The sequence below is a fragment of the Nicotiana sylvestris genome, chromosome 4 (genome assembly GCF_000393655.2).
Source record: "Nicotiana sylvestris chromosome 4, ASM39365v2, whole genome shotgun sequence".
NCBI classification, from domain to species: Eukaryota; Viridiplantae; Streptophyta; class Magnoliopsida; order Solanales; family Solanaceae; genus Nicotiana; species Nicotiana sylvestris.
In genome coordinates, this window is record NC_091060.1 from 81,660,165 (window position 1) to 81,676,615 (window position 16,451).

The 16,451-nt window shown below is 36.0% G+C and overlaps 1 protein-coding gene across 1 annotated transcript; it reads left to right on the forward strand.

Moving 5' to 3' along the window:
• The first annotated feature begins 1,021 nt into the window (after positions 1-1,021).
• Positions 1,022-13,206, forward strand: LOC104231539 (subtilisin-like protease SBT3.17). Its single transcript, XM_070171597.1, has 3 exons — positions 1,022-1,277; positions 10,834-10,931; positions 12,939-13,206. Exons 1-3 carry the CDS (start codon positions 1,108-1,110, stop codon positions 13,004-13,006), a joined length of 336 nt encoding a protein of 111 aa, XP_070027698.1. The 5' UTR covers positions 1,022-1,107; the 3' UTR covers positions 13,007-13,206.
• Positions 13,207-16,451: the final 3,245 nt, after the last annotated feature.

Sequence of the window (16,451 nt, forward strand, 5' to 3'; positions counted from 1 at the left end):
TCGATTTTTGATTAAACCGAAAAACCGAAGTTTTCTAATATAGGTCCTAGCCTCTGGGCCCCCCTTAAATTGTCGAGCCCAATTTTTTCACATATTTACATTATAAAATTTGAAGCCCCAACCCAAATAAAGTCTCATTCTAAAAATTATCCCTTTTTGTTTGTCAATGCATCTTTCATCTTTGTTTGCTTGCGGGTCGCCGATGTTGCTTTGTATGAGATAGTTATATTGTAAGTAATATTTGTCAAATAAATTTATATTTCTTACATAAAATGATTTGACTAATTATATTATATGTATTGCGTTTTTGAGTTTTAGTTTCACTAAAACATGAAACTAATCATATTTTTTAATAGAAAAAGTCTGATTTCAATACGATAAGACCAGACCGACCGAACCGAATTACCAAAAACCGAACTAATTTTAGATCGATTATTGGTGCACCAAATAGAACACCAAAAGTCGAACAAACTGAATCGAACTTCAAGAAAATACCAAATTCACCGGCGCCCGCTGACTTAAAGGATTATCATACAAAATGTGGTAGAATAAATACTTTTACTAGGAGACCACCAACAGAGAGTATACGATTGCTTCGCAAGCAATAATGGATGGTACATGGCATGCATCTCATCGTTTCGACGATAAATTTCCTGTCTCATCCCTAGCAACTTGCGGAGTCTGGAACCCAAATAATGTCTAATTAGACTCAAGCGACCAAATTATGACGAAAAAAAACTAGGGAACAAAAATAGATATAGTGCATTATTAAATACGCTATATCCCTTCTTTTTTTTGCCGAGCGGTGTTAACGTCCATTTTCCTTTTTTTTTTTTTTTTTTTTTTTGAAATACACATGGCGCAGGAAAAGCAGATAAAGGAAATTCTATTAGACACTATTTGTTATAACAGCAGCGGAACGACCGTCTTTTCACACGTGGCAAAGTCCTCCAGCTGTTGTAGTTCAGAAATCGCTAGTCAGCAGAACTATTAAATACGCTATAAATATTTGTCAAAGCGGGGGTTTCAAGTCTGAAACTTGTTCCTCAAGTATAAAAGGTGTCCCAAAAATCCCAAGGAATATCTCTATAATATAAAGTGAAAGCGATGAAGAAAACCCAAATTATCTGTTCGATTTTACTGGTTTTCTCCTTTGTTGCAGCTACCATATCAATACCGGATTCACAAGCAAAAGTATATATAGTTCATACTGAGAATCCTGAAGATCAAGATCCTGAGGAATTCCATATCAAAATTTTAGCTTCCGTTCTTGGCAGGTTTAACTTATTTTTTCACTTTTCCTTTATAAAATAATTCTATGATCTGAACATCTGGGTTTGCTTTGATGCTTCAACTTTTGGCATGTTTTAATGGGAAGAAAAGAGATTGTTGTTGCACTTTTTTGTTAATCTGACAAAGTTAGTTTGTAGTCTTGTAGAGAGCTTTTAGGATTCTTGGCGTACTAGCCCTATAACGGAGTCAGATCCAACTACACTCTCGCGGTCCTGATCTGATCTGACTCCCCACCCAACTGCCCTGGCGTATGTTTTCGAATCAACTGCATCATAAGCTGCTATAGCTCTTGCCAATTACGCTGAAATTAAAAAGAAACTCTATCCTCAACCCTTCCAATCCTTAGTTCATGGTGGCAACTTCACCCGTACATCCTTTGGTTGTGAGCCCCGCCTAGAGGGAGGCGCTAAGGAAAGGGCTTAGCGTTAAATCGTCTCGCGTAGCTCCTCCACTGACCGAATCGGGAATGTTGAACAAGTCTCTCCATTTTTGTGATGTTTATTTTGAGTGTTGGAACAAGGATTTAGTGGAGCTTTGTCTAGTGGACGTTTGAGCCAGACTTGTATTTGTTCCTTAGTACGTGATAAAGAAAATGCTAAGCTAGTGAGTGGTGCATGCATCTTCTGGACTTAATCCTATACTTGGAAGTTCCAAGAGTTGAAATTTGATTCTTCTATAGAATGGCACAGTGGACAGAAACTGTTAGACTATACTATAAACCATGCGTATTGTTATAGTATTCTTTATGAACAATTATTTATTTACTTGTTTAAATTCAATAAAGTTTCATTTTAAATAGATCATGTGTTGGTTTGTGCGTCCATTGCTTACATAGTAGATGATTTAGTGTATAGAGTTTAGCTTATACACGGAAGATTAAATCATCGGTTCTTGTAAGACATAAAAGTTAATGTTCACAATCTAATGATGGAATTGGACAAATCATCGGAATGATTGTAGCACAAGATTAAATATAATTTATCTTGATTATGGGAATGGTTTAATTCCAACTTCTTGTGCTAGTACATTTTGTATGTATTGAACGGATCAAGTAGAGATGAGTATTTTATACTGACTTTATAAAATAATTTCTCTAGTCCATTTAATGTACTTATACTCTTAATCCTGATATAATTATTATTAGCTGTGTATGTCACTTGTTGTTTTGATTTATTAAAAGGCGAGATTCTTTCGCGAGTCAATAAGCCTGGTAAATTGGATAACAATGATATACATTGGCGAAGTAATAATTAGTTGATGGAATCCATGTCTCAATTTTGAGATTGATGATACTCCTTTATGAAAGCTTATAAGTTTTCATGTGTAAACCCGGCCGGTGGATTTTGTATCCGACACATGAAATAAGTTAAGTGTAAGTCTAAAGGAAGTAATCAATAAATTAAATAGTCAGTAATTTAATTTGATTGATTAGTATCTGAATCTTAACATGGGGAGTTAAATAAGGTTTTATGGAAGAATTTCGAAATTGAACTAAGGAGTGCAATTACGAATTTTTAGTGGAATAATTCGTAATTTATTATGATGGAAATTAGTTTCAGAATTTCGAAATTAATATCATAATAGGAAGCCTTGTTAATTAAATTCTGTGGTCCCTACTGTGCCTAAATAATAGAAAATAGTGGAAACTGTTACTTAGTGGGAAAGAAAACGTGGAAACCGTCCCTTAGTGGGAGAAGGAAACCTAACAGGTTTTGAAAACGGTTTTGACCTAAAAAACGCAGCTATATATATGGATATAAGGGCTGGACGTTTTTGACATGATTCTGACTGCGGTTTCTACTAGAATTTTGCCCACCCAAAATTCTCTCTTTTTCGGTTATTGTTTGGGTAACACAGTAGAAGACTGTGGAAATCTGCTAGTGTGTTTTCAACTGAGGAACTGGAGAACGACCTAGATTTGTTGTGTTTACGCTTCAAGAGGTAATCCTAAAATCTCCATACGTGCTAGTTGTTTAGATTACACGTGAATAAGATTCTGTTATTGCTTCCGCTGTGGTATATATTCCATCAATTGGTATCAGGGCTTACTCACGTCTAATTAAATAATTAGGATAAACCATAATGATTAATATCATGTTCTATATGCAAGTTTTGAATTACATGCAAAGTTTGTTTTCCTGAAAACCTGCACTGTTTTTTTGGTGTGATTATCTGTTATGGGTTGTGTTGATTATTCTAAAAACTTGATGTATCCTTTTAATATTGGTGATGTTGAGTTAGAATAATCTGAAAATTGAATGTTATCATGTAAAACGGAAAAACACGTTTTGCTGAATTAGGGCAGAAAATCGGAGGTCAAAAAGTTGACGAACTCCGATTGACCTGAAACTTGGCAGGTCCATGCGAAACGGCCCAGTGAGCAATACACATGGATTTCATCATGACTGAAGTCGTTTTTTGGGCGTTCGGGGTCGTTTAGATGGTGTTTTTGCTGTTTTTCTAAAATTCTGAAATTTTTTTTAGTTGTTTTTAATTCCAGAAATTGTGGGGATCAATTCCCTTGGTCCCCGGGCTTAAAAAATCAGTGATATAATGTTTTTACACGTTGACGTAGGTCTTCTTCCATATCGGATAAAAATATTATGAATAATCACTATGTTATACTAGTCATTGATTATTTGTATTTACTCTCCATCTGAGTATGCATGTTGGTTCAATGGGACTAATATATGTTGAATGTTGATATTCACTTGGCTTAAATTAACAGTTTACTCTCCATCTGAGTATGACATGTTTAAGTTTATGGAGTGAAAATCTGTCATTATATATGTATATTGCAAGAATAGCTTCTTTCCCATCGAAATTTGTTGTTCAAGGTGCATAGATTGTATATATATAATGTGTTTTGAATTTTAATGTTCATAATACAAACTGATTTGATCTATTTAAATATTTAATGTCTCCCAGATTAACAATGACTGCTTTTAATCCCCTTACTGCCATTCTTACCCAAAACAAACTTGAGGGTCCAAATTATGTTGATTGGAAACGAAATTTGGATATTGTTCTAATTGCTGAAGAGTACAAATTTGTGCTCGATGAGGTGTGTCCAGAAAAACCTGGAGATGATGCCACAGATGATGAACAGAAGGCTTACCAGAAATGGATTAAGGCTGATGAGATGGCGCGGTGTTACATTTTGGCATCCATGTCGAATGTTCTGCAACATCAGCATCAGTCGATGGAGTCTGCTTATGACATTCTGGAAAATCTCAAAGGAATGTTCGGAGATCAGAATCGTGCGGCTAAGCAGACTGCCATGAAAGCCCTTCTGAATACCAAAATGGTTGAAGGTTCATCGGTCAGGGACCATGTTCTGAAGATGATGAGTCTTCTGAATGAACTGGAGGTCCTTGGAGCTAACATTGATAAGGACACGCAGGTTGAAATGATCCTGCAGACTTTGCCTGACAGTTTTCAGCAATTTCGCCTGAATTATAACATGAACAAAATGGATTTGTCCCTTGCGAAATTGTTGAATGAGCTGCAGTCGGCAGAGACTATTATCAAGTCCCAAGCTCCTCCCGTGGCATTGAATTTTGAGGCAGGTTCTTCTTCTAAGCCGAGAGGCGGGCAGAAAAAGAAAAAGGCTCAAAAACCCTCTGTTGGTGGCGCGACTGCTGGTGTGAAAAAGGCTAAGGGCAAGTGTTATCACTGCAAGCAGCCCGGGCATCATAAGAAGCAGTGTCCAACTTATCTGGCCAAGCTGAAAAATAAACCAGGTGATTTACATCTACTTGTCGTTGAAACATTTTTAGCGGCTGTTTCTACCATGTCATGGTGTGTAGATTCGGGAGCCACTAATCATATCTGCACTTATTTGCAGGGGTTTCAGGTAACGCGGCGGCTAAGTAAAGGAGAAATCAATGTTTATCAAGCAGACGGTTCAGCAGCCCCAGCTTTAGCATTAGGAAATATTAGTATTTCGTTTGGTAGTGGTAGAGTTTTAGCTTTAAAAGACACATTATATGTACCTTCCGTTAGAAGGAATTTAATTTCGGTTTCTAGCGCTATGAGAGATGGTTATGATTTTAATTGTCATGACGTTGATAAATGTGTTATTACTCATAATAAGCGTTATCTCTCTTCGGCTACATTGATTAATGGTCTTTTTGTTGTTGACTCTATTCCTAAACCGTTACCACCTAAAGAACTGAATAATGTTGATTTACCAAGCAAGAGAAAACGTTCTTCTGAATTGAGTGAAACATATTTATGGCACTTGCGTTTGGGTCATATAAATCTGAACAGAATTTTCCAGGTTGGTCAAGGATGGACCTTTAAGTTCATTGAAAGTGGAGGCACTACCAACTTGTGAATCTTGTTTAGAAGGGAAAATGACAAAACGAAATTTCCCCTCAAAAGGAAATCGGGCAAGTGATAAATTAGAATTAATTCATTCTGATTTGTGTGGTCCAATGAATGTCCAAGCAAGAGGTGGTTTTGAGTATTTTGTGACTTTCACAGATGATTACTCAAAATATGGATATATTTATTTGTTGCGTCGAAAGTCTGAATGTTTTGAAAAGTTCAAAGAATTCAAGACTGAGACTGAAAAGCGACATAATAAACATATCAAGACACTACGATCTGATCGTGGTGGGGAGTACCTCTCTACGGACTTTATTGGTTATTTATCAGAATGTGGAATTACATCTCAATTATCTGCACCTGGAACTCCACAACAAAATGGTGTAGCTGAAAGAAGAAATAGGACTCTTATGGAAATGGTTAGATCAATGATGAGTTATTCCGATTTGCCTTCGTCTTTTTGGGGACATGCCTTAGAAACGGCGAATTATGTTCTGAACTTAGTTCCTTCAAAGTCAGTACCCTTGACCCCTACAGAATTGTGGACTGGGCGCAAGCCTAGTCTGCGGCATATTCGAGTTTGGGGTTGTCCGGCACATGTGCTAAAGGGGAAAACGGATAAATTGGAGGCAAGAACGGATGTATGCGTGTTTATAGGTTATCCAAAAGGGACGAAAGGTGGTTTATTCTATTGTCCTAAAGAGAAAAAGGTAATTGTTAGCACAAATGCCAAGTTTCTAGAAGAGGACTATTTGATGAACCATGTTCCTAGAAGTAAACTCGTTTTACAGGAACTTAGCAAAGGAATGGAAACTCAGTCATCTGAAAATCAAAACGACCATATCCAAACCCCGGAAGTCGATTTTGACATACCATTGCACTTTAGTAGTGGGAGAAATGTCAATAGACTTAATGTACCACAAGAACAAGTGCCCGCAGTCATACTACCACAAAGTAGTGGGAGTCATGTTGAGCAGACTGCACAACAGGAAGAAGTCGTTGATATCCCTGTGGATAGCATGGAGACTCAGGTTCCTGATGATGTTGTGGTTCAACCACAAAATCAACGTGATGTAGTTGCAACTGATGTAGTGCGTAGTCGTAGTGGGAGAGAAATAAGACAGCCAGTTCGTTACACGCTCTTGGGAGAATCATATGATAGGATCCCTGAGGAGCCTACCTCCGAACCTGTCAATTACGACCAAGCACTACATGATAAGGATGCCGATAAGTGGGTTGCTGCTATGAAATCAGAGATGGAGTCTATGTACTCTAATCAGGTTTGGGATCTTGTAGAACCAACTGATGGGGTTAAACCCATTGGATGCAAATGGATCTATAAGAAAAAGAGAGGTGTAGACGGAAAAGTACAAACTTTTAAAGCAAGGCTTGTAGCGAAAGGGTTTACTCAGAAAGAAGGGATTGACTATGAGGAAACCTTCTCGCCGGTAGCCATGCTTAAGTCTATAAGGATTCTCTTATCCATTGCTGCTCATTATGATTATGAGATTTGGCAAATGGATGTCAAGACAGCTTTCCTTAATGGAAGTCTTGATGAGTGCATCTATATGATGCAACCAGACGGTTTTATGGAAAGTGGCAAAGAGCACATGTTGTGTAAGCTTAAAAGGTCCATTTATGGACTAAAACAGGCATCTAGGGCATGGAACACTTGTTTTGATAAGGCGATTAAAACTTTTGGTTTTGATCAGTGTCTTAACGAATCTTGTGTATACAAAAAGTGGGATGGGGACAAAGTGGCATTTTTGATCTTATATGTAGATGACATACTGCTCATAGGAAATAATGTGGGCATGTTGAATTCAGTTAAGCAGTGGTTGTCCACACATTTTGATATGAAAGATTTGGGAGAAGCGGCTCATATCCTTGGGATCAAACTCTTGCGAGATCGCAAGAAAAGGATATTAGGCTTGTCCCAAGGTCTTTATATTGATACAATACTCTCCAGGTTTAGCATGCATGATTCCAAGAAAGGATTCCTTCCTTTCAGACATGGAATTTCTCTATCTAAAGATCAGTCTCCTAAGACTGATGAAGAGATAGAAAAGATGAAGGCGGTCCCTTATGCATCAGCTGTGGGGAGCCTCATGTATGCTATGTTATGCACTAGGCCTGATATCTGCTTTGCCGTTGGCGTTGTTAGCAGATTTCAGTCTAATCCTGGGAAAGAGCATTGGACGGCGGTTAAACATATAATCAAGTACCTGAAAAGGACTAGGGATTACATGTTGATCTACCAATCGGATGACCTGGTACCTATTGGGTATACTGATTCGGATTTCCAATCAGACAGAGATTCTAGAAAGTCTACCTCAGGTAATGTGTTTACTCTTGGAGGTGGAGCCATAAGTTGGAGGAGTATCAAGCAAACTTGTGTTGCTGATTCCACCATGGAAGCCGAATATGTGGCAGCCTCTGAGGCAGCCAAAGAGGCAGTTTGGCTCGGTAACTTCCTGAGAGAGTTGGGTGTGGTTCCTTCGATTCAAGCACCAATTACGCTTTACTGTGATAATAGTGGTGCGGTTGCAAATTCAAAGGAGCCACGAAGCCATAAGAGGGCAAAGCACATTGAGCGTAAATATCATTTAATTCGTGATATAGTGCAGAGAGGGGATGTAGTGGTCACCAAGATTGCGTCAGAGAACAACTTGGCAGATCCGTTTACTAAGAGCTTACCACAGAAGACTTTTGATAAGCATGTAGAAGGAATGGGTGTCAAAATTGTAGACGCATGGTTATTAGTCTAAGTGGGAGATTGTTAGAATATACTATAAGCCATGCGTATTGTTATAGTATTCTTTATGAACAATTATTTATTTACTTGTTTAAATTCAATAAAGTTTCATTTTAAATAGATCATGTGTTGGTTTGTGCGTCCATTGCTTACATAGTAGATGATTTAGTGTATAGAGTTTAGCTTATACACGGAAGATTAAATCATCGGTTCTTGTAAGACATAAAAGTTAATGTTCACAATCTAATGATGGAATTGGACAAATCATCGGAATGATTGTAGCACAAGATTAAATATAATTTATCTTGATTATGGGAATGGTTTAATTCCAACTTCTTGTGCTAGTACATTTTGTATGTATTGAACGGATCAAGTAGAGATGAGTATTTTATACTGACTTTATAAAATAATTTCTCTAGTCCATTTAATGTACTTATACTCTTAATCCTGATATAATTATTATTAGCTGTGTATGTCACTTGTTGTTTTGATTTATTAAAAGGCGAGATTCTTTCGCGAGTCAATAAGCCTGGTAAATTGGATAACAATGATATACATTGGCGAAGTAATAATTAGTTGATGGAATCCATGTCTCAATTTTGAGATTGATGATACTCCTTTATGAAAGCTTATAAGTTTTCATGTGTAAACCCGGCCGGTGGATTTTGTATCCGACACATGAAATAAGTTAAGTGTAAGTCTAAAGGAAGTAATCAATAAATTAAATAGTCAGTAATTTAATTTGATTGATTAGTATCTGAATCTTAACATGGGGAGTTAAATAAGGTTTTATGGAAGAATTTCGAAATTGAACTAAGGAGTGCAATTACGAATTTTTAGTGGAATAATTCGTAATTTATTATGATGGAAATTAGTTTCAGAATTTCGAAATTAATATCATAATAGGAAGCCTTGTTAATTAAATTCTGTGGTCCCTACTGTGCCTAAATAATAGAAAATAGTGGAAACTGTTACTTAGTGGGAAAGAAAACGTGGAAACCGTCCCTTAGTGGGAGAAGGAAACCTAACAGGTTTTGAAAACGGTTTTGACCTAAAAAACGCAGCTATATATATGGATATAAGGGCTGGACGTTTTTGACATGATTCTGACTGCGGTTTCTACTAGAATTTTGCCCACCCAAAATTCTTTTTTTTTGGTTATTGTTTGGGTAACACAGTAGAAGACTGTGGAAATCTGCTAGTGTGTTTTCAACTGAGGAACTGGAGAACGACCTAGATTTGTTGTGTTTACGCTTCAAGAGGTAATCCTAAAATCTCCATACGTGCTAGTTGTTTAGATTACACGTGAATAAGATTCTGTTATTGCTTCCGCTGTGGTATATATTCCATCAGAAACAACACTCCTACTTCCAAGTTGGACGTTTTCTAGCACAAATCTAATTGTAGAAGTTGGACATAATCCCATACCTAGAATTCCAAGTTGGACAAAAACCCATTCTTATCTTTCAGTCACAAACTTAGAGATTGTATTTTCTTGTTCTGATGCTTCAAGAAAACTTTGGGGGGGGGGGGGGAGGTGTTGAATTAGCTTAGTTTAACCTATAAAGAGTTGAAAAATGGGAAATGTTTTTATCCTTGTGATGTTTAGGGGGACAAAGTGGGATTACCTTAATTTGAATAGTTGAAAAGAGAAGACTTCGATCCTTAGATGATAAATTTCTTTTTTATATATGATATGAACATCAAAATATAGTTCTGTACCTGGTTTTGTTGTTTTTGTATGAACATCAAAATATAGTTCTATAGCTGCAAGAATGATTGCGGAAACATGTGGTGGATGAATCTTAGGCACTTTTGCATGTTCAATTGGAATATTGAATTCTCATCCAATTTTTTTTTTTTTTTTTTTTTTTTTTTGGATAAGATAAGCTGAATTCTCATCTAACTTTGCGATTTTTATTTGAGATTTTTTGAATAAGGATTCGTCTGTCAGAGTTTTGAACCAACCTTGGATTTGTTCATCAATGCATGATAAAGAAAATGGCAAGCTATTCTGTGTGTAGTGTTTACTGCTTAGTTGTTCCGGGTTTGAATCACGTGTAATTGCGTCTATTGTTGTATAATTACCCTCTAATATACTCTTTTGATAAGTTAGCCAGTACAGTACCTCATCCTGGGAAGAATAAAGATACCTGTGATAACTGATAAATTTTATACTGTCAGAATTCCTATATCTAGATAGATTTATCTTTTACTGTAGAAGTTTCAAAGAGATCAAAATTTATGCTCAACTTTCCCAAAATCTTAAGAAGGAACTGGATAGAAAATCATGCTTGCTCGGTTAAGGGACTCTTTATTAGATGATTAGTTGTTGAGGTTGCAGATTTCTTTCCCGTACCCCTTTCTCTTAACGATATAGACATATCTTGTACATTCTGTACACATAAGGTTGAAGTATTTCCTGATCTCTGTGTGTTTACGGTGTGAAAAAGTGAGGATGCTGCAAAGGAAGCTTTGATTTACAGTTACAAGCATGCAGCTAGTGGGTTCTCTGCCAAGCTGACTCCTGAGCAAGTTTCTGAGCTTGAAAGTAAGTTTTTATGGGTCATCCTGTTTAAGTAATCCTATTTTTCTTTTTACAACTATGTTGCCCGATTATACTTCTCAAAATCAGTTATGGTTATGGAGTATATGAATACACCATTACGATATCTCTAAGTAGATTGCAGAGAGCTTCTCTTGTGTGTTGCATGTTTAAAAACTGACTTGCACAGAGTTTCTCCTCTGTATGTTGGGATGTTTGACATCATCTCACATTTCAGGAGCCTGTTTAATGACAAGATACATGTTTGTTTTTTCCTTCTATTTTACTGGGTAGTTGTTGTTGTTGTTGTGTAGAGGAAGACAGAATTACTAATTGATTCTGCTTTTATCTTTTGAAAATGATAAAAGTGTGGCATGTCTTGAGCCAATAAAATAGAATTTGCTTCCACATATTTTGTTAATCGATCTTCCAGTTGCCACCTCTCAGTCACCCGCCCTACTCCTTACAAAAGTCCAAACCCCCACCCCCACCCCCCCACCCCACCTCTCATAGTTCAAGTTGATGCCAAATTTCTGCTGTTCCTTTGTAAAAAAAAAAAAAAAAAAAAAAAAAGAACTAAATAAATACTCCAATTCTAACATTTCTGGTTAAGAAAAAGGCCCTATTGATTGGTAAAATGCAGCATTTGCAATTAGAACAACATTACAATTAATAATTGAGTTTTTAAAAAATTTGATACGACAACTGCAATTGATAATCTGTTGTATGTAATCATCATACTAGAACAATACCTACTCATGTTGAATGCCTGAAGAAAGTTCTTTTCTATCTGAATCTGAGATTGAGAAGGTGATTAGCATGTCATCATGGTCATTAACCATTGGAAAAATAAATAAGAAAAAACGAGACATCCTAGATGATCATGACCGGTGGTAGTCTCTCTCTAAGATTTTGCTATTGATGCATGAACTGAACTGAAAATAGGATGGTAGGGACTGGACTGGGACCCATTGCAACGTGATTCAGTGATTAGTTTAGGAAGGAATGCGAAGTAATACAAGGACTTCACGAGCTTGTGAGTTTCATATATAGGTCGTCGACCCCCCTCTGTATCTTTTAGAGATCTTTTCATTGTAAATCAAGGTTGTACTGGCCCTTTTATGTTTAATGCCTGCGTGAGGTTATTCAATCTCTTCATGCTTATTATTACAGCCAAATCTTTTTTATTCAGCATCCGTTTTCAGAAAAAAAAAAATTGGTAATAATTATTTATCTATATTTCACTAACAGCATGCTGCCATTTTCAAAATAAAATGCAAGGTCCACTGCAAAATTTAGAAGTCTCAGCCATTAGCCTTTGTGGTAGCTCTGTCTGCATAGGTGAGGCTTAGTGGTAAAGTTTTTCCAAATTGAGGTTTTTTTGGGTTGGAGGGAGGGGGTTTTGGGCGGGGGGGTGTTTACTAGGATTGAGTGCAGTGTAATGGTGAATCTCAAACATGAGTGAATTTCTTTAGGTTGCATAATGAGAATTGTTTAAGGGTCTTTCCCTTTTGTGACATGGTTTGAGATATGTCATAACTGGTTTTGGGCAGACTAGTATGTATATCCAGATTTTCTTTTTGCCCGACCACGATTATGGACTTGGGCAAATTATAGTCAATAGTGGCTTGGAGGACATTCATCTGCCTGTCATAGTAATACAGTTAGAGAAACCATATTGACAACTAGCTGATGATCATTATGTTCTCAAATTGTCTGATGTCTTCACGATTATATCTAGAATTTCATCCTTTATCCTACATGCTTACCAAATACCTTTAGTAAGTCGAAAGGCTAGAGCCCTCTTGTTTTTGATTCCTTTCCAAGAATATACAGAGTTCATTCAAGTGTTCAGTATGTGCGATCTCCTGATAGTGCATTTGTATATGTTTCATATGCCTCTAAGGATTTCCTTGCACACATTTCAGCAGCATATACAGTTGCCTTTTTCTTATTGTTTTATAGCAACTAAGTTGTCACCTTCCCCTTTCTTTTTTTCTTTTTTGGTTGCAGAGAAACGTGAGGTTTTGCAAATTGTCCCAAGCCGAACACTCCAAATACACGGAATAGAGCATATGTGAAAGCCAACTCCAGTGACCCTATCACCAAAACGACTTACCTGTATATATATAGAGAGAGACTCATGATCTAAATGTTTTAACACAATGTAGTGTTGAAACTAAAATTAAATGGAGTGTATGCATGCCATGTGTTTAGGGAAGTTTACTTGGTGATATTATGCATATGCTTAAATAAATGAATATGAAAGGTGAACCTTCTCCTCGTCCTTGTGTCTATGATTTTGATGTGTGGAGCACTCTGTTGACTGTGCCATCTTTTGCACTATCATATTCTGATAAGCTCTAATCATCTTCTGCACACTAGCGTTGGTGACCGTATATATAGGAAAATTTTGTTTTGTGTCTCGTACAACTGACACTAGTTGTATGATGCAACTTTTTTGTCTCACAGTTTTGTGGACCCAGAAGTGTAAGATTGAAGTCCACAAATTTCTGAGACAAAAATGAGCCTCATACAACTAGTGTCAGTTGTACGAGACACAAAATAAAACTTCTCGTATACATATCCGGTGGCTGTCATCTTCTGCACTATCATGTGGTGTTTCTTTCTAGGCTATGTTTTTACGCAGACAATATATGAATTAAAAGTTTGTTACACTAAAGTATTTAAATTAAAATTTGTAACTAGAATATTTCTAAACTCTACCTTTCTATAACGAAAAGTATACTTTCACATTTTCTCATACAAAAACAATTCCCCTTTACAAAATATATACACAAATTATTTGAATAGTGCATTCTTTAGATATATTTTAAGTAGAGTAGAACTTTTTGTTTGTTACCTCACATGCAAATAGGAAAAGAAAAAAAAACAATATAGTGGTTGATAATGGGACGTGACTCCCACCTTAACTGCCTCCCACAATAAATAACACGACTGCAACCAAAGTCAACTATAGCCACCACATCATGATACGCGCCAATTACCTGAACCGGATATAATTAGTTTTTCTTTTAATAAGAATAAAGAAGTCTCGGGCTACGGTGTTAAATGGAAATAACTTTTCTTAATTTTGTGATGCTTTGAAAGCGGTGAGTGCCTTAATGTAACGTTTAGGCCTCATTTGTTTTTTTAAGATTAAACGTCTGAATCTGAATACACATCTGAATATCAAGATATGTATTAAGATTAAGATATTTGAATCTGAATGCACATCTGAATATTAAAATGTGTATTAAGATCTGAATACTAAATAATTAAGACTGTTTGATTTTTAACATTTGAATATATAAAATTTATCTTTATGTGAAAATTAATAAACATAAATTTAAATAAAATATTAATTAATCTAATATTCTATCAATAAAATATATAATTTTTTTAAAATATGGTAGATGCTGGTGGTGATGGCTAACGGTGGTGCTTGTGAATGCCGACTAGAGGCGGTGGTTGGTGGTAGGCTTGGTTGATGGTTGATGGTTGTGGTTCAGGGTAGTAGTTAGTGGTGATTAGGAGTGGTGACAATTATGATTGAGGATGGTGGTGGTAAGTGGTGAGTGGTGATAGTTAATAATGGCAGGTGGTGGTGGTAGTTGTGATCGAGGATGGTGATAGTGGGTGGTGGTAGTTAATAATGATGTGTAGTGTCGGTTATGGTTGTTGATGGCGATGGAGTGGTTAGTTGTGGTAGTTGAGGTGGATGAGTGTTATTTATGGTTGAGAATGATGGTGGTGGGAGTAGTGCGGATGGTGGGTAGTGGTAGTCGATTATGGTGGCGGCTGTGATTGAGGATGATGGTGGTGGCAGTGGCATGATGGTAGTTGATAATGGTAGGCGGTTACGACAATTAATAATGAATATGGATAATAGCATCTTAATGAAATTAAGTCTCTGTTATAGATCTTAATCATACAGACCTATTCAGACACATTAAGTAGTTGTGAAGAAAAAAATAATAAACACACTTAATAATTAAGATCTGAATAATTAAGACCCATATTTAAAAAACAAACCACTTAATGTCTGAGATCTGAATGATTAAGATTCAGACCTCCATTAAGTGCAAATAAATGAGGCCTTAGTCTCATTTCTCGACTCGTGGATAAGTGCCTTAAATTATTTTGATTGTGGCTTGCTCAATTGCTTTGATTAGAGAGTCAGGATAGATCCGGCCGTTAGTGAATTATGTGCAAATGTGTGTATGAGATTTTTATTGATATTATGTGCATGTCAGTTGATGTCTAGAACTTGTCTTCTGTGTTTGCAAAGTGAAATAGTAGTCTTGTTTAATCTAGGATGGGATAAAGACGTTTCTTTGTTGAGCCAGATATATGCTTTTACCCGTCTCATTAATGTGTATCTTAGTCAAACCCTTTGAGTCTGTAATCCTATTTTTTTGAAACCCACATTACAAGCATGTCGCATTCATTTGAATTGCCCGTTTGTTTGAACCTTTTACCTCTCTTGAGCATTTGAAATTGTGATGAACTTAGTAAAAGCTAAGTGGAAGTATGGTTGAGTTTTGAGTGGAACTGAAAAAATGAAGAAATGTGCACTGTTTAAAAATTTATGATAGCCACTTGTAAAGAATTAAAAGAAAAAAAAGTTGTTTGAAGAAAAAAAATCAGAACTTTGAAAAGGAAAAAAAGAGAGTTTGTGTATGTATTAGAAAGAAGCAAAAAAAATGAATTCCTTGCTTGTGGTAGTTCTCATTTTATTGTGCTTAAAGAAATTGGGAGTGTTATGCAATTGTGTTATCAAGGTTGGAGTTTGGTTTAATCCAAGTGTGGGGTTTGAATTATTAATGTATATGTATTAAAGTTCTCAAGGATGTGTAGTCAATATATCCAAATATATCCTACCCGTCCCGCAGCCTATATTACAACTAAATAAAGTCTTATCTTTGACTGAATGGGCTCAAATGAGTAGAGTATTACACTACGGACAAGCATATGGTACATCTTCTGTGGTACGTGGATCTTATTTCTGGGAATGAGTAAAAAATTTCTATCTTGAGTTCTTATTTGTTCTTAAATTTTATTGTGGGTGGAACTTGTAACACTCTTCAAATCTATAAAAATCTCAAGACCCGCTAAATATAGAATTTAATTTTTATAATCTTAAATTATATTTCTATTATAGATTAAAACCCTTGTGATTGATTTTGAGTTACTTCTCTATTTATGAATAATTATATGTATGATTAGGGGAATATTAAGAATTTTAATATTATTAATTATTAAAAGTAGGAATAAATAAATACTAGTTAAGTCAAAAAAAAAGAAGGGAAAAACAAATAAAATAATAAAATAAAACAAAACAAAGGCTTAAAGCCTTGGAATGAGAAATCAGAAGGGCAAAAGGGCAGAAGCCTTATTCCACCAAAACGAAAACAAAAAAAGGCTTAATGCCTTAGAGAACGCAGACGCACGGATCGAACAGAGGCAGCCTAAAATTGCTCGAAAATTCTAGGGTTCTTCATAACTCACTTATTTTTAAACTCA